At 34.0% G+C, this 21,817-nt stretch overlaps 1 protein-coding gene across 3 annotated transcripts; it reads left to right on the top strand.

The window, feature by feature from the left end:
• The first annotated feature begins 18,171 nt into the window (after positions 1–18,171).
• LOC126675465 (uncharacterized) lies at positions 18,172–20,533 on the top strand. 3 transcript variants are annotated; one of them, XM_050370109.2, is made up of 2 exons: positions 18,172–18,472; positions 19,050–20,533. In XM_050370109.2, the coding sequence occupies exons 1-2, from the start codon at positions 18,410–18,412 to the stop codon at positions 20,145–20,147; spliced, it is 1,161 nt and encodes a 386-aa protein (XP_050226066.1). In that variant the 5' UTR covers positions 18,172–18,409; the 3' UTR covers positions 20,148–20,533. The 3 variants fall into 3 exon arrangements, with proteins under 3 accessions (XP_050226066.1, XP_050226065.1, XP_055961228.1); XM_050370108.1 differs by having other exon boundaries at positions 19,047–20,533; XM_056105253.1 differs by lacking the exon at positions 18,172–18,472 and adding an exon at positions 18,850–18,964.
• Positions 20,534–21,817: the final 1,284 nt, after the last annotated feature.

Raw genomic sequence — 21,817 nt, 5'->3', positions numbered from 1 at the left:
ACAAGAAAGAAAGATGAAGTCGAGCGGAAGCATAGGGCAGATTATGACACGCTCGGAGCAGAAGCAAACGAGCCCACTACCATTAATCAAAAATGGTTCAACAACGCACTATATGACAAACAGCTGAAAGTGGAGGCCGAAGGAGAAAAACTCAAGAGCCAAGGATCTGCTCAATCTGAAGCCTATCTAGACCTAGTGAAGAAGATAGAGCAACTTCAGGCTAGCATGCTGGCAAAGAACAAAACCAGAACATGAACTTGGATGAGTACTCTATAGGAGAGGACAAAAATCTACCGGCAAAGTTCAAAATTCTGGATCTCAATCATTTCAACGGAAGGGGTGATCCCACAATTCACCTGAATCAGTTCATCTGTGTGATGACCACAACTGTCTTGACAAATAAACAGATTGTCAGAGCCTTTCCGAAGTCACTAGAAGGGAATACATCCCGCTGGTATTACGATCTACCGATAAAGACGAGGGGACATTGAATGAACTAACCACCTCCTTCATGAACAATTATGGTTGTGGTTCTAAACTAGAGGTCACCCTGAGGGACTTAGAGTTAATGAAACAGAAGCCCGGAAAAGCATTCTCCGAACTCCTTGCCAGATGGCTTGATAAAGCAGACCTCCTGAAAGAAAAGCCGTCTGAGAAATATTGGGTTAGGATTGTTGTCAAGAATGTCCTCCCGCATTGGGTCAAAAGGCTACAGAATATGAATCCCAAAACTATTGAGGATTTACTAGACGACGGAATGCAGGTTGATGAAATAGAGTTTGAAAAGAAGCGTAGCACACCTACAAAAAGTTATCGATCGAACTACCAGTCAGCTACCAAGAACGCCAGCGTAGATTTTGTCCAAAGGCAGAATTCCCGATTTCCTTATAAAGATCTTGTTGAGATTGATGAAGCAAGACTTTTTGCAACTCAGGCCACCTAAAAATCCATCGAATCCGAATGCGCCAAATTACAACCCCAATTCTCACTGCAAGTTTCACCAAACTCAGGGCCACCACACTGACTCTTGCCTCACGCTGAAGCATAACATTCAGGACCTGATAGACGATGGAAGAATCACTAATCCATCGGTTGGACAACTAAGTGTGTTGAATAATCTGCTGCCAAACTATCATGCAATACCCCCGCCAAACGGTTTAAATACCATAAACTTTGTCCTGACCTACGATGAGGTCATGGATTCCTTTATTGACACTGACTCCAACAGTCCTGAGAGGTTAGACTCAACAAAGACGACACAAGCCGAAGAGCCACTAACAACCCTATTTTTCCAATTGCAATTACAAGGGTTGATAGACCATCCTCCTTTGAGTGGCAAATTGTGCGAGTACCACAAAGATTTCGAGCATTCAACAAAAGAGTGCACAAAACTGAAAGAGGCCATCCAGGAATTAGTGAAACAAGGAAAGGTCAAAGATTCCCCTCTCCAGATAATGAGGATCGACGAAGCCCATGGAAATGGCAAAACTGCTGAGGAAGTCCTGCATTCCTTCTCAGACATCAATCCCCCGGGCCAGATGGATATATTTTGGCAACCATCCGGAAAATTTGACTTCCAGATGTTCTACACGCCATCACCTAGAAAACCTCTCAGCGAGATTGAACCTACTGGTTGGGAACCAGCATTTGATCCCATTGATCAAGCGGTCGCTATTCCAAAGAGACCATTCGAAAGTCAAGATATCAAAACTGTTGGGTCCATCAATGTACATTAAACCAAAATCTTGGGAAAGCGCACTAACACTGTAATGGTGGATGATGGATCTGCTATCAATGTTTGTCTCGCATTGATCCTCCCAAAGCTTGGACTAATGCCAGTAACGATGAAAACATCAGAACTGGGCATCAAGGCCTAAGATGAAACCAAGAGAGGAGTGGAAGGAACCTTCAAAGCCCAAAACAAAACCAGACCCATCGAGGCATGGGTGGAATTTGTCGTACTGGACATACCGGTTATCTTCCCACTACTGTTGGGAAGAACATGGTTCCACGAACTAGGAAGAGTGCCCTCTACGCTTCACCAAAAGATAAAGTTCTCGTACAAAGGAGGGATAACAACGATCAAGGGCAAATCGGGAAATGTGATCAATATATGATCAAATTCGCTGAAAATGAGTTGATACCAATACCAGGGTTCCTGATCTCCGCAATATAAACGGAGGAAAGCACATTCATGGATGCAAAAGGAATCCTGATGATGAAGAAAGCGCACTATAAAAATCACTGCAAGGCTTATCAGAACAACCAAACTTCAAAGGTCATACTACAAAAGCCGGATTTGGTTTTGACCCAAAGTCGGAGAAGAAGAGGATCATTAAGAACACCCTAGCCGACTACTTTATGACTGAAGAAATCAAATCAGGGCCAAGCTGAACTGGTCATGATCCTAAACACTAAAGTGTCGAGATTAAAAATCTTTAAAGACGTAATCAAGGAGAAAGCGCAACTGGCACGGGCATCAATGATCCGGGAAATCGCGATAGACAATGTACTCTACTTAAAAACCGAAGCCTCCGAGGAGAAGACAATATCACAGTTAGTAGCCTTCGTCAACCTCAGTATCCATGATACCGCCAGCAAAACAGAAGTGGTAGCTTCACATATGTTCGGAGCATTTAGAGATCTGTTCTCCTAAACCATCCAACTATGTAATAGCCTAGCTTTAGTTTCTATTTTTTACATCCAAATATTTTGAACTATTTGTTTATTTGATTTCTTTATATTCCAAAGTCAACGATGAATTCCAGATTTGCTCATTCATATGATGTCTTGCCTGATGGGCATGTTATCTTCGATTATTTCAATATGCATATACGATGAAATCGAGCTATTTTACCAGCCCATTCAATAACCGGTATAAGGAAGTAAACACTTATAGAGATAATCTTGTTTCAATAGGTGACCCTTGAGAAAATATGAGTCAATCTAACTGTCTCAAAAAGGATAGTGGCCTGCTAGTGGGTTCCGGGCCACTAACTAAAAAGACTTGGCCATAAAAAAAATTACAAAGGGAGCACACGCCAAAACGGATTTTCTAGCCCACATAGATCTCTACCAACGAAGTCCACCGCCCAAAAGCCGCCCAGCAACCTATCTTAGAGCGAGACAGTCTAAGTATTGAGTCACAACACTCAGTAGAAGTCCTCCATAGATCATGGGATACGATCGAGTAGAACACTCATTTAAAAAATAGTCAATTACGGAAATCTGCAAGGACTAACTGATAACAGGGGTGCAGCCGCTTGAAACAGGAAATATCTCAATTGCACCAATTATTGAATGGATCAGTTAAACATATCTTTTATAATATATACATATCATAATCATTGACTAGCGCATGTTCTTAAAAAGGACAAACAAAAGATCATGGATCTTCATAGCATAAATCTTTGAGACAATGGAATAAAATAATTCAAAAACTTTTCAAAAATTTCAAAAACTTTTCAAAAAATTCAAAATTTCCTCATGCATTTTCCAGTTGTGCCAAGTAAAAGTTGAAATGCGCATCAACTTTCATAGAAAGAAACACGGCTCTGCCAGGATAAACAGCACCACCCTAAGAAAACCCAGTAAAAGACCAAACTAGTAATCAAATTATCCAGTTTCTCGGATCAGAAAACTGAACGCTTCGATGAGGGGGCAACACAGAGCACCAATGCAAGTAGAAAAGATCAATCCATCAGAAAAGTGAAAAATAGGGCCAATTTTTGCAAAGTTGAGCTCTAGAAACACCAGAAACAACAGGCTTCAGGCCTCTACCTTCAAGACATAATGCCAAAATCAACAGATGTTAAGATCGTGTTCTCTAAAAACACTAGAATAGACCTTATGCCTCGAGTACCTAGAGACAAGATTCGGATAATAGGGGCCATCAAAACCCTCGCACCAGGCGACATACATCTACCTTCAGAAATACACAAAACATGTGAGATGCCTCCTATGTAGAGACGGAAATCTAGATAGCACGAGGCATCAAAGTCCCTCATTAACAGAAAACAGGGAGCAAAAGACTTCCTCAACTAGACAACAGGGGCAGAAGAACTCCTCGTCCAGAAAGATGGGGATTTAAGATCCCCATCACCCAGAAAACTGAGGACTTAAGATCCCCTTCACCCAGAAATTGGGGACTTAAGATTCTCATCACTCTAGAAACCAGAGGCTCCGAGTCTCCATTACACTAGAATCAGAATAGGTGTCAGCCTTACTCCAGCATCAAAACAAACGCTAGACTCATACCAGCCAGAAACCAGGGGGCATCAGGTCTCCACTAGCCAAAAACCAGGCGCCAGCCTCACACCAGCTAGAAACTAGGGGGAATCCGGTCTCTACTATCTAGAAAGACAAGGGCATCAGGTCCCCAACAACTAGAAACAAGGGGGAATCAAGTCTCCATTAGCCAGAAACTATGGGGAATTAGGTCTTCGACAACCAGAACCCAAGGGGCATCAGGTACTCACCAGCCAGCAACCAGGGGGCATCAGGTCTCTAACAACCAAAAATTAAGAGATAAAAGTCTCCTTCAAATTAATACCAGAATTACAAACTCCCACATACGGACGTCGGAATAGCTAAACTGGACATAGCAGAAAACAAAAACTATGCTATAAAAACAGGGCATCCAAAATACCAGACATACAAAACGGTGTGCTAACATATACAGTCATCGTCAAAGCAAACATGTAAAAAAAGGCAAGCCTAATCATCAGAGTCTAAATCATGCTCTAAGGTCTATGAATCTCTGTAGCAGCTCCTAGAGGGCATGTCACCAGCATAGCGCCCATTTTGAAACTCCACGACCTGAAGATGAGTCAGAGACTCCACGACCTCCATGGACGCCAGGTCCTCGACTACCATGGGCTCTAAGCCCATGACCGCCGACACGGAAACCGCCTCCACCGCTAGGGAATCAAGAAGGAATGTCACTATCAGCAGGACCCAGCTCGGCCAAACGCAATCGCTCCTCCAAACCGTCAATGCAAAACTATAAAAGAAACTAGGAAGCAGTCAGGGCTATAGGGTTACATACATGCATACATATAGGATAGAACATATTGCATTTTGTTTTTACCCTCATTTGTGCAGAGACAACACACAACCGATCACACCAATAGTGGGCAGCATTAGCCAGCTGAAACAACCTCCAACATTGGTACCTGAAAACTAAAAGAGAACGCTCAGTCCAAGAAGGAAAATAGATCCTCAAGACAAGAAGTATATGAAGACACTCACGTGAGTACAGTCGGCAGGCGCGAAAGAATGCGTCATGTAGCACAGAGGAACAGAATCCTACAACGGCTTGTGATTGTAGCAAGACGACCTCTTTGGCATCTGTCTCAAAGAACCAGAGACTGTGTCAGCAGCGCCAGCTTGACCACGAGTAGAGACTCGACTAGTAAACCCAGGAACGTATACCCTAGCACGTACAGAACGAGTCCCGCGTCTAGATCCTCCCTGAGAGAACACCAGAAAAAGAACTCAAGCAGATGTAGAAATCTAGAAAAAGAAAACTAGAAAAGTATAATACATACATGTGGCCCTGCAGTTTCTCGCTAATCCTGAACACCGGGAACGGCAGGCACCCCATCCAGAGGCAGCCTCCCCAAAAGATGATGTCTCGCGAAGTCGTCTAAATAACTCAACTGAGTGACAGATACCAGATTTGTAGCTTGATAACCCCTCAAATTCGGTCGAAGAGCGGTTGATATCACGTCCCTACCGCGCAACATCGATAGAAGAGGTCCAACAGGGACCATACGTGCACAAAGGCCACCCCACCAATGAAGTACACGCTCCCCGGAAACCAAGAACAAAATCTCGAGCCAAGCATTAGATAGCGCATGCCCGACCTGTCTACATCTCCCTAAAACCTCAGGGTGGTGCCATAATCCGAAATAAAGGAAATTTGGTTCGCTAGTTCAGAGAATGCAAAGTAAAGAGAGAGGAAAAGAAATGAGAAAATGAGGAAGATCCTCCCTTAAGAAGGCATAAGGCCACTAGAGGATAATGAAGTACACTCATAAAGAATATACCAGAAATTACCCAGAGGACACAGAACAAGCATTTCCTAGAAAATTTGATAGAATTGTAGAAGGTCATATCAAAAAACTTCTCCAAACGACAAATGCGCATAATTCTCCAGCTGACAAAATTAGAGATACAAACACCTCAAACGGTGGAAACCAGAAATATAGACACTTTAGACGGGGGAAGTCAAAGAAACAAAGACCTAAGACGGCAGACATCAGAAATACTGACACCCTAGACGGTGAACATTAGAAATACAGACACATCAGACGGTGGAAGCCAAAGATGTAAACCCCCTATGATGGTGGACATTAGAAATACAGACACCTCAAACGGTGAAAACCAGAGATACAAACACCCTGGACGGTGGAAATCAGACATACAGGCACTAGAAGATGGACATCAAAAATATAGACACCTCAGATGGTGGAAACCAGAGATACATACACCTCAAAGGATGGAAACCAGAGATACGGAAACCCCATATGGTGAAAATCAGACATCCAGATACCTCATATGGTGGACATCAAAAATACAAACACCACAAACAGTGAACATTAGAAATACAAATGCCTCGGTCAGTGGACATCAAAAATACAGACATCTTAGATGGTGAACATTAGAAGTAAAGACACCTCAAACGGTGGAAGCCAGAGATACAAACGCCCCAAAGGACTGATCATGAATATTCCCAAAGAATAAGATATGACAAAATTGCCCAAGAGATAGAATTATGCTGGCCAATGATAGAAAGACATCGCCACGCCATCCGATACATGCAAAATGCAATAGTAATGGTCTAAGCCTATGTGACAGACTCTGGACATAGGAGAATTTAGTGTCAAGAAGACACCCCAGAAACTGTCTGCAAAAGTTCAAATAAACTTTAGAAATTTCTGCTAGTTGTGGGATAACTACATAAACCAAGCACCTATACAATAGGGTGGCACTTGGGACAGCCAAGGGGATGTTGTTCCCTCTACAAATCTGAGAGGCTCCGAATAGGATAATACCAAGAACCTATGCAATAAGGTGGCCCTTGAGACGGAAAAGGTATGTCCCTTCCATCTAAGAAGTACCGGACAAGATAATTACCAGGGGTCTAAGCCATTGGATCACTCTCTGGAAGGCTGATAGTTTACAGCTCCATTCCACGGGGAACACAACGGGCAGTTCAAGCGCAATGGACGACCTTCAGAACAATTGAGAAGACCCACTCCCGTCCGGATGCAGGGTAGACCGGAAATAGGGGACATGAAGTTAGAGTCATGCACCACACAGGTAATGGTCAGGCTACAGCATTACCAAACCACCAGGCGAGCGAGTACCTCAGATGGTGGGAAGTATCCTTGTCGCTTGTCTAACCACGAGTTACTTCTTTCATAAGAATTGACCTACTTTGTCAATTCTCGTTAATAAAGGGGCAAAGTGTAGACACCTATTTTCCGGACTGGTAAAAAGTGAAGGGACTGAAGCGTCCCAATAATGATTTCCAGAGAGAAGTCTGTTTTAAATTGTCAAGTTTCAAATATTTAGTTACTGAGATTCGATTATGAGTTATTAATATTAAATTTTTAAAATGGAAAAATAAATAAAAAATTAGCAATTAGAAGGGTTGTTCCTAAAGGGCCCAACAAATTGCTAATTGGAATTATAAGGTCTCTTTTAATTTTAATTGATTCTTTTATTCCATTGTGGTGTTTTACATCGTTGACGGGATCCATTTAAAAATAATTAGATGATGAAAAAATTTCCAAAGATTGAGATTCCTTATTTCTGGCTTAGCCGCTTCAAAGGAATTATTGGCATAAGATAAGGGAAACGAATTATCTCCGCCTTCTCGCTCCAGATATGTAAGGTTTAACGTTAGCGCCCTTACGATCTTAACTCCGTCTCTTCCTCAGAATCAAGCTTTCCGATAAAAGTTTCAAGCCGGATTCATCCTAGTTGTTGAGATCATATTAAGGCAAAGAAGTGAAAGGAAGCTACCTTTTAAGCCGTAGAGTTAGGACTCCGACCTGGCTAAAACAAGAACCTAGCTAGGCGGGGGGGAGTTTCGAAAGTAAGAATAAAAAAAACCCTCCTATCCCAACAGCTGTCAGGCCACTAATCACTTCTGGTAATTGACTAAAAGTAGGCTTCTTGATTGAATGCAAAAACGTTTCAATTATTCTTTTATTTTAGTAGTAGCTAGAGACAAAAAACAAATAACAAGGGTCAAGGTCGGCCAGTGAGACGATGGGGGATAAGCTTCATCGTCGAGAGGGAAACAGCCTGGATCACCAGCTAAGGCCCCTAAAAGAACGCTTAGTGATAAAGGAGGTAGGGGTGCAGAGACAGCCATGAGGTTTGCCTAGAAGCAGCCACCCTTAGATCGAGGCAGGGATAAACTTGTGAAGAAGCCCCCAAACCAATCCTATCTATAGCGCTAGCGCTTCGCGTTCTTTCTATTCCATCCCATTTCATTCCGGGATAGGCGGCTAATACTAATCTAATAAGTGAAGTAGTCGTCGTCTAACCGTACGTAACTCAACGAGAAATTTCCTACTTGTCCAATTTCCAATGAATCGAGATAACCATTCGTTCCGGTATAAATAGTCATTATCTGTTCCTCCACCGTGAGAGGAGCTGCTTGAGATTGTTTGAGCAACTCGCGTAATCATTGACCTCTTGCCAATTGATTCTGAGTAGTCTTATCGAGATCCGAAGCGAATTGCGCAAAGGCTTCTAATTCTGCGAATTTGGCCAATGCCAATTTTAACTTACTAGCTACTTGTTTCATAGCTTTAATTTGAGCTGCAGATCCGACTCTAGAAACGGAAATACCCACATTACCCACTCCAGCTCCCCTGGAGAGTCCAATTTTTCCTCCACGACGATAAGGGGCTAAAAGATCTACTACTTTAATTCCTGTCTCAAAAATCGACAATTTTGTATATAACTGTATAAAGGCAGGTGCACAAGTCGTCGAATCCCTTAAAGGTTTTGGGCAGGAGTATCAACGACAAGTCGTGCCCTCAAAGTTTATGTTTTTATATGATCGAAGCATCAAAAAGAAAGTCTGAATTTTCCACGTCCCTTGATCTGGCCAAGCATTCCTCTTTCTAGTACAGAAAAAGAAAAGAGGATAAAATATGCTCATGCTCCTATTGAGATGAGACTGGATCTTTCATTTTCTTCTCTTCGATGGAAGTTTGATTTTCCAAAATGTATCCTAATTTTTGGCCCAATGATGGATATCAAATCCTATCTTAAGTACAATGGAGCCGAGTCGTAGGAGATTCATTCTCAAACGATACCGGACTCCCGTACAAAGGGCTAAACCAGACGAAACAGGCGGCCGAATCCATAGAATCCGCCTCGACTGGGATACCACATCATCCGATAGGAAGAATGCCGAATCCCTGAGGACCCGGACAAAGCGCGTCGACCCTGAGATTCGGACAGATTACCAGATCTGCTAAATATCCTCGAATACCTTTCCTATTTAGATACAAACTCCAACTTAGTAAGATAACCTCCAACTTAGGAAGACGATATTATTTAGGAAGACGTTCCTAAATAGGACTCATGTCTGAATAACGAATATCACTTCTAATCAGGGTTAAACCCTACAAAATAGGACTCACCTTCCTATTACACCTTTACAAGGTATACTATCATCTACTATAAAATGAGCTTCAGGTATATGCCTAAACACACAATTACAATATATACACAAACCTCTACTTAAGCTCAATATTGACTATAGCATCGGAGAGTTAATCGGACAACCACCGTCTGATTAGCTTGTACCTTGTTTTGCAGGTCATACTACCGAATCAGAAGGCAGACTCCATCATTAATTTATTGAAAATATACAATAATATAACTAAAAAAAATAATCATAAATTTCAAATAAATTTTAAAATAGGATTAATTTAATTAAACTAATTATAAATTAAAATATAATAATTATTTTATAATTCTTATGTCAATGGCAAATGCAATAAATATTATCTACCGGAAGGAGTATAAACTTTCTATAGTATATTTATTAAATAAATAATTGATTCATCTATGGAATACATCTTTATTAGATAGTGATTTAAAATAACCTATAAATATAGTTTTAATGTAGAAATTTATCAAAACGATTATCGTTGAGAGCAACAATTAATTTAATTTAGTTGACTAAAACTAATTTAATTGAGGATATTTCAAATATTCATATAGTTAATCAATTTTTATAAATGGAAACAAGTCTATTTTATGATGTTTAAAATAAAAATCGGTCTATTTTTTATGGACGGATGGAGTAGTATTTATTTTAGGATCAATTACAAATTAAATCATGAATTTTAACTTGTTTTCAAGTATAATATGAATTTTAAAATTTGTCAATGTCAGTCACCAACTTTCAATTTTTTGACAAATCAGACCATCAAATTACAAAAGCACCGACGTGAATTTTATAATGGACAGCCACGTCAACATTTTTGTTGTTGCATGATTAATCGGTGTTTTAATTTGCCAAAAAATAAAGTTAGTAACTGATATTGTCAAATTTCAAAATTCGTGTTATAATGGCAAATCATGCTAACTTTCGTAATCCTTTATTTTAAAAGGTTCAACATAGAGCCCCTCAGCTACAACAGTTTTTAATATTGTTTTTTTAAAACCCCAAGTTTATAGTTCTAATTGGTTAGATAAAAACAATATTGTAGAAAAGCAGCACTAAACTTAATTAATTAAATAAAAATTCATAAAAAGAATTGCGTTTAATCAAAAAAATAATTTAGTTCAATTTGCATACCATTGTCTCAAAACCATCTCCTTCTGTTGTGTCCTTGTAATCCACTACACATAAAAAAAAAAAAGATAAATAATGACTCATTTCAGGCTGTCCAGTAAACTTATATTTATGCCAAAAAAAAAGTAAACTTATATTTTAGCAAATTGACAATGTCATAAGTCAATTTAAGTGAGAATTCCAAGCTCATATGGACTGAGCTATCAAGAAATACTATTAATGTTTACTTATTAAATCAATAAGTAAAAAAAATTATTATTTTGAACATACATCTAGTAATAGCTATCTGAGGAATAGAGAGGAGTATTTCTGTTTTCTTATGATGCTTATACAATATAAAATTCAATTATTTTAGCATGATGCCTCCCCCTAGCTTAGCGAAAATAATATCTTTGAAGTATTAATTAAGAAATAAGAAGGACCATTATTTCTATGCAATTCTTTATAAGTACAGTCAAACCTTCTAATAATTAATATACATGATGTATTAGTAATTTATTAATTATTAGAATTATTAATTTATTGAGTACTTTATAAGACGTAATACTGAAATTGGTTCCTTAATATTTTATTAATTATTAAAATTATTAGAATTATTAATTTATTAAATATTAATTATTAGAGGGTCTATATTCAATTTGAGATTTTTTTTATTTAAATTATAATGAGACAAAATTTCAACATGCAATATTTATGTTAAACTGTAATATTTCTACTGTGTAAACTATAGTGGAATTTTAAAAGCTGAATTTAAAAATAATTTTTTTAAGTGTTGAATTTAATACTTAAATTGCTGAATATCAATATCTTTTTACTAAACATATTTTGATCTTGATTTTGAAATATTAATTTTTAGATTCTAGCCACTAATATAAATAATAAAATTGAAAATAAAATATTAAAATATCCATTCTACATGTCAAAGTGAATACATAACTATAATGATATTACTAGTTAATTATATTAAATTATAAATAATTATATTTATTACATATAAAATCACCACTTTCTACATCTATTTTTAATTTGATCATATTTTAAAAAATTGTCATATCATATGAGACCACAATCTTTCACAAAATTTTAAATCTATCACGGCCTTAAAATTCGACGAATTTTTGATGACTCGGCAAATGATGATAGATTTGAATTTTTTTGGAAAGACGATTGTTTTATTGGCAACTTTTAAAAACATTAATTATGTTAAAAGTAGGTGTAAATGTGGTGATTTTTATGCTGAATTACAATAGAACAGTGGAATCAAACCTTCAAATTTTATGATGAATTACAATATCTTCTTCATAAATATACTGTTAAAACCTGAAATGTTTTCATATTCTTTTTATAATAGAAAAGGTTAATAGTTAATTTTAGAGAAAATGTTCTATAATACACTATTTTGTATTCTATTTACGATATTATATTATTTTTAATATATTTATGGTTTTTATCTTTTTCTTTTTTTTTATCAAAAATACCTTCTTTTTTGATTTCACAAATAGCTTTTTTCACTTTTTAATGATTTATTTCCTTTTTTATACAATTTGTTTCTTATGAAGTTTTATTTTTATTTTTTTATCATGTTTTTTAGTGTAACTATGAAGTATTTATAGTGTATCTATTATTTTTTTAGCGTAACTATAATGTAATTATTGTGTTTTTATAGAGTAATAATAGTGTATATATAATGTATATATGATGTATTTAATATACCATAATAACTGTAAATGTACCATAGATTTACTAGAAAACGGCAGAAATACACAAAAAAACATATATACGCCGAAAAACACTAGAAAAACACTATAAATACACCAAAAATATATTATAACATAAAAACACTATAAAAATACTGCAAATACACTATAAATCAATTTGTTTTTTTTATTACAAAATCAATAACATTAAAATAAATAAACAAATCTATGAATAAGAGAAAGAACAAATAATTATATTAACAATAGAAGAATTTTATAACAAAAAAAATAATAAATCTACAATAATCTATTTATAAAATATCCAAATCATCACAAAAACCCAAAAAAATGACAAAAAAATTAAAACCGATGTCGAGGAATCCATCATAAGAAACGCGGTGACGATAAAATTAATGGAAGAATCACAACGATGAGAAATCTACCGAAAAAATGCGACACCGAGAAAACGGAGAGTAATCCGCCGGAAGAAGCGCGACAACGAGATGAAAGAACGTTCGGCAGAGCGATGAGCAACGGAAATAAATGAACGCGAAAGCAAACAGAAAAGAAGAAGATAAAAAGAGAAATTTTTGAGAGGAAAAAAATAGAAAGAGAAGAGTGGTTCAGCAAAATTTGGAGATAAATGAAATTTTAACTTAAAATGAAAATAAACCTTGTATATATAGTATGGTATTTTTATAAGGCTAATGGACTGAAAAAAAAAGATCTTGATCTTTATTTTGGTTTTCAATTCCACCTCGGTGTAGCAATTTTTTCAATTTTATCCTATTTCGGATTTTTGGTTTTCAATTGCACCCGGAAGCATTAAATTGAGCTCTTTTCATTTTGGATAATATTCAAAATAGATCCTTTATATTTATCAAATAATCTAAATATTCTTTAATGTTAAAAATTATACAAAAAAACAATCTTCTTCATAAAATCAAAAAATAATAATTAATTTTAAATTAATTAAATATAAAAATTATTTTTTTAAATTGTTGGAGGAGGAGGAGGTCCTGGCCAGAGGAGCTGTTGCTCCTCCGGCCTGGAGCATAAGCTTCTGAGTCCAGGAGTTGCTGGAGGACGAGCACCTGCTCCTCCTCCGGAAACTAAAAAAATAAAAAATAATAATTTTGTTTAATTTTAGGATTTATTTATAACTTTTTTAAATTTAAGAATTATTTGAATTTATCCAAATGAAAAAAATATGAAATAATCCTTAAATATAGTTGTTTTACATATTTTAATTTCTATAATAATAAATTCATTTAGTTTTTCTAATTTAGGTGCAATTGAAAATTAAAAATCCGAAATAGAGTAAAATTGAAAAGATTACTACGTCGGGGTGGAATTGAAAACCAAAACAAATATTAGAGTTTTTTTCCAGCCTATTAGCCCTTTTATAAATATCTTTGTTATTGTTTTGATAAATAATATGTTTATTAGTGTTGAGTGGTAAATGCTTTTCAAAATAGTATATTCGACAGATAATTCCTTATTTTTATTCGAATTATTAATTAAAATAATTTGCTAAGATATTTCAATCCATTACAAAAGTCTTAAATAGGTAGTTTTTCACATTATTAGTAGAAAAAATGAGTGGTATAATTAGTATCATTAATTGAGAATCTTCAAATGAATAGTTGACTGTTAGTTACCTTCTATGGATTAAGACTTCATTACTATAAGTTTTTGTTTCTGAAAGGACAGTCGTGAGTCATATAACCTTTCAACTCCTAAGCCTAACCTTTCATTAATTTAATTTCTAGTTCTAATAAAGAGTCAATCACATTGGAGACCTTACAACTTTGTAAATTTAAACCGCAAAAGTCTTTAAAATGTACTCTTATCGTTTTAGAAAATTTATTTTTCATAGTATTAATTATAAATAATTGCATTGTTGCATTTTCTCTCATAATCAAAGATAATTTTTTGTTCTAATATGAATAATAAAATTAAAATACAGATTTTGTTGTTCATGAATTTCAATTATTTTTGTTGTAACTTTTTAATAATCACTAACATTAATTATTTTATTGGATAAAAATTTAATTCTCTCTTTTTTACAAAATAATTGTTCGCTTCGTCATTTTCACAGAATTTAAAAACACACTTAATATTTATTTTCATTTTTTATATAACTCTTATTAAATATTATGACTAATCCAGTTCTTTTTTTTTTTGTAAACCCATCCGGTTTCCAAGGCTTCGCCCTGACTAATCCGGATCCGACTCGCGTCGCGCACCTGGCATGTTGGGTGAGTCTGCCAGTGGAAATTTTCTGCATTCACAAGAACTCGAACTCGAGACCTTGCTTAAGCGATACCAAGCCGCTTACCACTTGGACCAACTCCCATTGGTTTTAATCCAGTTCTTTGAAATACTAATAGTACATAGTAAATGTTAAATAAAGATGACATAGAAAAATTAATTTGAAAAATATAATTTGCCAAATATATATTTGGAATAAAAAAACATATTGGAAAGTAAGGAGTAATGGATTTTATTTTATAATTTTATTTTTATTTTTAATAGATATTTGATCTTTTTAAATATTATTCTTTTCATTCCAAATTGATAGACAATTTAGATAAATAAAATATTAAATAAATAAATTTATCTAGATAAAATAAATAATTTTATCAAAAATTACCACATATTCTCATTTATTGTTAATTTTAATTAATAATTTAACATTCAAATAATAAATGACCATCTATAATTTAGGATAAAAAATGAAGAAAATAACAAGAAAAGTCATAATTCACAATTACTTTTCACCAATTGCCATCTTAGTTAGACTTATTTCTTTGTTACCATATTATTTCAATTAATAGCACAAAACATATTTAGTTTTCATTTAATACCATCACCCTCAAACTTACATGTGTCCAAAATCCATTCTCATTAATTGACTTCCCCCACTCTCTTTTCCTTTTTCTGCACACCACACTCGTGCACTGCTATTGCCACATCACCTTTTATATATTCACACAACCAACTCCATCTCTCTAAGACCTCACAAGGTTATTCATCATTCAAGAAATTAAAAGCAGTAATTAAGAAACAAGAAAGGCTGATTGAAAATGAGAAACATGAGATGTCACATTGACTTTCCGAAACAAAAATGGTTGGAGAAGACATGTTAATTAATTTAAAAGCTAAAAAACTTTTATAATTATGTTTTTCATGTGTTTATTTTTTATTTTATTTTCCATTTATTATGAATAGAAGCTTTTTAAAACTATTCGGAAAAATATTTATAAAAATACTGTCAAACAATTAAAAAATATTCAAAATACTAGAAAAAATATTTACAAAAATGTTGGAGATATATTTGATACAACTCTGATTCATATTTGATACATTTTTCGATACATATTTGATACATTTCTGATACATATTTGATACAACTTCGATACATTCCCGGTACGATGCATCTCCGGTACATATTTGATATATATTCCATCGTTCAAAATATTTTTTTCTTATTTTTATATATTTTTTTGTTTTATTACATGTTTTTTATATATATATTTGCACATTTTCGATACATATTTGATTCATTTTTGATATATATTTTATTCATTTTTGATACATATTTGATTCATTTTCGATGCATCTCAGAAATATCAGATAATTATTAATTTATTATTTAAAAAATAAATAGTTAAAAGACGCGTAAGTGAATTAGTTTATCTTTTCCAAAAACATTTGATGGAAAAAATGAATTATATGTAGTAAATTGGAGTTTAATTAATCGAATTAATTAAATTTTTTAATTTTAATTTTTAATTTTTTATCAATTTAATTGAACCAACCGACTAATTCGATAGGTTCATTTATATATTTATACATTTTCCGATACATATTTTATACATAATATAAACATTTTTAAAATGTACTTTATAGATATATCATGATATATATTTATACATGATAGATGCATCATAATATATAATTATACATGGCGTAAAAATTAAATAATTTATAAAAATTGTATTATTTGTGTATTTATCTATTTTTTAAAATTTAATAAATTTAAATTTTTAGAATTAAAAGTAATATTATTTTCAAAATTTATGTAATATAAATAAATTATTTTGGCATATGGTGTGTGTATGAGAAAGGGGGACCACATGGCAAGAGAGAGAGAGAGAGAAACACATGAGAGAGAAAAAAGGGGAGACCACGTGATAAGAAAGAGAAAAAAAAAGAGAAAGGGGACACATGAGAGAGAAAAAAAAGACCACGTGGGAAAGAGAAAAAAAGACCACGTGGGAAAGAGAAAGAATGACCACATGTCTTTTTCTAATTGGGATGGCATGAATGTAAAGTATTGGTGTTTTGTGGTATGAATGTAAAATAAATGAGTTAAATGGCAATTAGTATAATTGAAACCCAATTTTTGGCATTTTTGTTGTTTTCTCTAAAAAAATGGGAACAATGCACTTCAATTAATAATTTAACATTCTAAAGTGTTTTCTCTTTCTCCTATTGTTTTTATTTTTTGTAGAATTTTTTTTACTTAAACCTGATTCCATGCATTTATTATTTCATATTTAAATAAGAAAAATTGACGGATAACATTATATAGAAAATACTATTTAATCCACCATTTTGTATGTTTTTCTTACATGGCAGCATTTCATTCGTCCAATTCTCCTTCAAAAACATGTATTTCATAAAACAACTTCTAATACATCCACTTTTTTATTGACTCGTCAGATAGGTTGAAAAGGAAATTATATAACATCACTCGTATTATATATCGTTTTATTAGATTTTGAATTTGAATTACAACATCTCTATTTTTAAAATAAAAAAACGATACATGAAGTCACCTAAATGTACCTAATAAAAATCCAATAAAGGTAGAACCCTTTCTCCTCATATTCCAAACAGATCTTCCTACCAAAGTTAAACTTTTTATTTTTGAATTCCATAAATCATAAAAATACTCTTTACCAATAAAAGAAAACTTATTACATTTAGATTTTTATAAACACATAACTAAAGTCCAATTTCCCTTTTCATCTACCACGATTACCCATAATTAGAATCCTTAATCAAGTAGGAAATTAAGGGCACATTAGTAATAATCATAAACTTTCATGAGAATAAAGAGAAATGCTTATGTAGACTCGGTCTACCACGTCATCCGTAAACTAACCTATCATATTATGACACGTCATTAAAATGATGACAATCTTATAAATTCGTTTTTTACTTATTTACACTTTTGAATAATAATTTTACAAGATTGTCATCATTTTAATGACGTGTCATAATGTGATAGGTTTGGTATACGGATGACGTGGTAGACCGAGTCTACCTAAGAATTTCTCGAGAATAAGATATTACAATTTTGGATAAAAAAAACAATTTAATTTAGGAAAATGTGAAAACCGGCTCCTAATAATATGCCTGAACTGCCTACGAATGCCAGATCAGCACAATCCTTGTTGGACAAAGTTTATTACAATAAATCCAACAACATAGTAATCTCCGAATAAAAAAGTTCGTATCCGTCAGATTAAAACCATCGAAAATATTTTATGTTATCGAACGGTGGTCAGAGTTTTAAAAAAATCATTATATAAGGAGGAGATGGGCTTTTGAAAACATAAATTTTAAAGAATTAATACATATTTTTTGTGTTATAAATTATTTATCTGAACAACACAAAAAGGAAAAGAAAAACTACCAAACGGCTATTGTTATTGGGTTTGTGTTCGTGAGGGAAAGAGAGAGAATTGTGGGATTTTGCGGGATTTCTGTTTCCGGATTTCATTTTTATAAATTATTTCTAAAGTCTCTGCCTTTTTTAAAAAAAAAATTTGGGTTTGGATTGAATTTTTGATTCAGAAACATGGCTGACGGCTATTATAATTCCAAGAAAACGGATGATATTTGTGAACAAGTTTGTGGCCAGGTGATTCTTTTTATTAATTTTTGTTGATTTTTTTCAATTTTTAAAAATTGAATTGAGTTAATTTCTTCAACTTCAATGGTCATTTGGTTATTTCGATTTTTATATGAATTGCTGCCCCAATTTGTTTGTAGTTTTTACTGGTGTAAGGAACTGACAATGTATATTCAGATGAATTCTTAATCATCTGAATATTTCAAATTTGTGGTCATTTGCAGTATTTTTATTGTGTGGTAAAGTGGAATGGATGTCAAAATTAATTATCTCCATTCATAAAATGGATGGTTTGTAGTTGTTTCTGCTTTATTTGGTTAATACTTTCTGTAATGTAAAAATGCTGCTTTATTTTTTGTATGTATGGCTAATACATTTATTCACTTCCTTTGGTTGTAAATATAGTTTCTATTTCGGATCGGATTTCGGTAATCTGATATCGAACATACATGTTGCTTGGTCATGCCTATTTTTTTTTGAAGTATTCTCTGAGTTGATAAAGTATAATTTTTTGGTTGATTAATGTGGTTATGATGATATTGTCTTCATTTATTTAATTTGAATTTGTTAATATTTATGGCAGCAGTCGTCTCGAGCAGCTTTAAGCATGTCAAGACTGAAGTGTATCTTGCGAGGATTGGATATCAAAGCTTACATATTGTTGTTCGTGGTTATTCCATTAGCGACAGTTGGTGTGTATGTTCATGGCCAGAAGATTTCTTACTTTCTGAGACCTTTATGGGAATCTCCCCCGAAATCTTTTCATATTGTTCCTCACTATTATCATGAGAATGTATCGATGGAGTCTCTTTGCAGACTTCACGGATGGGGAATTCGCGAATCACCTAGACGGGTTTTTGATGCTGTTTTATTCAGTAATGAGGTAGATATTCTCACCATTCGTTGGAATGAATTGTATCCTTATATTACACAATTTGTTCTCCTAGAATCAAACTCAACTTTTACTGGTCTGCCCAAATCGTTAGTGTTTGCACGTAATAGGGACAAGTTTAAATTTATAGAGCCCCGTTTGACTTATGGGACAATTGGTGGGAGATTTAAGAAAGGCGAAAACCCCTTTGTTGAAGAGGCTTATCAGAGAGTAGCATTGGACCAACTAATTAGAATAGCTGGTATAGAAGATGATGATTTGTTGATTATGTCTGATGTCGACGAGATTCCTAGTGCTCACACGATTGATCTCTTGAGGTGGTGTGACGACATCCCACCTGTCCTTCATCTTCAGTTAAGAAATTACTTGTATTCTTTTGAATTTTATCTAGACAGCAAAAGCTGGCGCGCTTCAGTTCACAGGTACATGACTGGGGAAACTAGATATGCACATTATCGTCAGGCGGATATTCTTTTGGCAGATTCGGGTTGGCACTGTAGCTTTTGCTTTCGCTACATTACTGATTTCATATTTAAGATGAAAGCTTATAGCCATTATGACCGGGTGAGGTTTTCTCATTTTCTGAACCCGAAAAGAGTTCAAGATATTATCTGTAAAGGAGCTGATCTATTTGACATGATTCCCGAAGAATATACATTCAAGGAGATCATAGGAAAGTTGGGACCTATTCCTCATTCTTATTCGGCAGTTCATCTTCCTTCACATTTACTGAATAATGTCGATAAGTACAAATATCTCTTGCCTGGAAACTGCATAAGAGAAAGTGGCTGAGCTTGTTGTAATATCTCGGAAACTTAGTCGTATATCTGTAAATGTTGGAAGATTCATGCTGTGGTTTACACCAAATAGGGCTGTATTAGTAAGTGATGTGTGGCTGCAGAATTGTTATAGGTGGTAGACCTAGTATCCAGAAAGTCAATGCAATTCTTTAGAAAGTTGTAGTTCGAGGGACTTGACGGGCGAAAATCGTGCTCCTTTTTTTTAGATGTAACCAATTTTTCGAGGGGGTGTAGCTAGCTTGTTAGTTTCTGTAGTAGCCCACCTCTTGTCAATATGCCATAGGCATACCCCCCCAGGTTGAATGACATTTTCCCAGTTTTTCTATGATGGGAATTTTTGATTTTCACTAATTTATTATTATACCTTTTGTTCATTTACATTACATGTTATGTATGGTATTTGAAGATTTTGACATTTTCTTTTGTGCAACAAATTGGCCAAGTCTCTTATATAAAGCAGGGAGGTCTGTTTTTGTAAAGTTCTTGGGAAGTGCTTATGTGGGAAACTATGGAGTGGAAGACTTAAGACTCCTTATTAATGAGAAAGTGCCTTAATCATGGTGGATTGAAAATGTTGAAAAATAAAATAATATTGTGTGTGTTTGAATTGTCAGCAATTTTAGTCATCTGTTTTTGACTCTCTGTTTATGCCAATGAATTTGCCTGGTGCTGCTTTTTCTGGGGTAATCTTTTCCTGTGGCTTGCAAATAAGCAAAATAAATAAATATTATCTCTATTGTAGAAAACTTGTACACTTTTATTTTTAAATGTCTAAAAATAATTATCAATTATATACAATTTATAATTAATTTTACATTTGAATTAAAATGAACAAAACAAGATGAGTTAATATTATAATAATTAAAAGAAAAAATCACACCTATGGTATCTGAGCTTCTTTAAATCTTCTATTTAGTGTTTGAACTTTCATATTTTTTATATTACTATATTAATTTTTTTAAAGTGTACCAAACAAGCGTTTTTAGCTGTTTTTCAGTCACCAGTATGTTTAAAGACATAAATAATTTCCCTTTTTAACAAAGGTCAACGCGCCCGCCTGAACTTGTGACACATGGTCATTTAACATAATATTTACTTGTTTGAGCAACTAACCCCAAAACTCTTCATTTTTCGGTCAAATAACCCCATAATTTATATTTTTATTGTAAAAAATAAGTTTAGGATAATTTTCTCGCAAAAATTAGAAAACTTTTTAATTTCTATTTTGCATCCGCCAAATGGCCCTATATCAAAAGAAAATTTGTAAAAAATACTTTAATTGTAACTTTACTTGTAAAAAATCATTCGGTTTTGAAACATTATTTTGCTCTCTTATTCTAACGTTTTTTTTCCTACTCTTTAAATTTATAAAAATATTATTTTCAATTTTATGTTTAGAAACCTTATAAAATGGTAAGGAACTCTTTTTAGAAATGGTTGCAAATTGTACTTTTAAAAACCGTTTCAAACAATTTGAAACCTAGTGGAACCTTTTCGAAACTGCTTTTTAAAAACTGGTTAAAACAAATTTAAATAAAAACACGTTGGAATGTGATTAATTTGGAACAGGAAACGAAAGTACAAGAGTAAAAATGTTAATTCTGACACCCATCGAGGTATTATTTTCAAATTATAGGATGAGGTTAATTTACAAATATATTT

This window comes from Mercurialis annua, linkage group LG3 (assembly GCF_937616625.2).
Source record: "Mercurialis annua linkage group LG3, ddMerAnnu1.2, whole genome shotgun sequence".
Taxonomy (NCBI): Eukaryota; Viridiplantae; Streptophyta; class Magnoliopsida; order Malpighiales; family Euphorbiaceae; genus Mercurialis; species Mercurialis annua.
The sequence above is the reverse complement of the archived record's forward strand: the minus strand, read 5'-3'. Positions and strand labels throughout refer to the sequence as shown.

What these genes read in the sequence shown, in the direction of transcription:
- LOC126675465 (XM_050370108.1), top strand. Translation starts at nt 18,410, where the DNA reads ATGGCTGACGGCTATTATAATTCCAAGAAAACGGATGATATTTGTGAA. An exon ending in GTGAACAAGTTTGTGGCCAG is followed by an intron (nt 18,473 to 19,046) that starts GTGATTCTTTTT and finishes TATTTATGGCAG; the next exon opens with CAGTCGTCTCGAGCAGCTTT.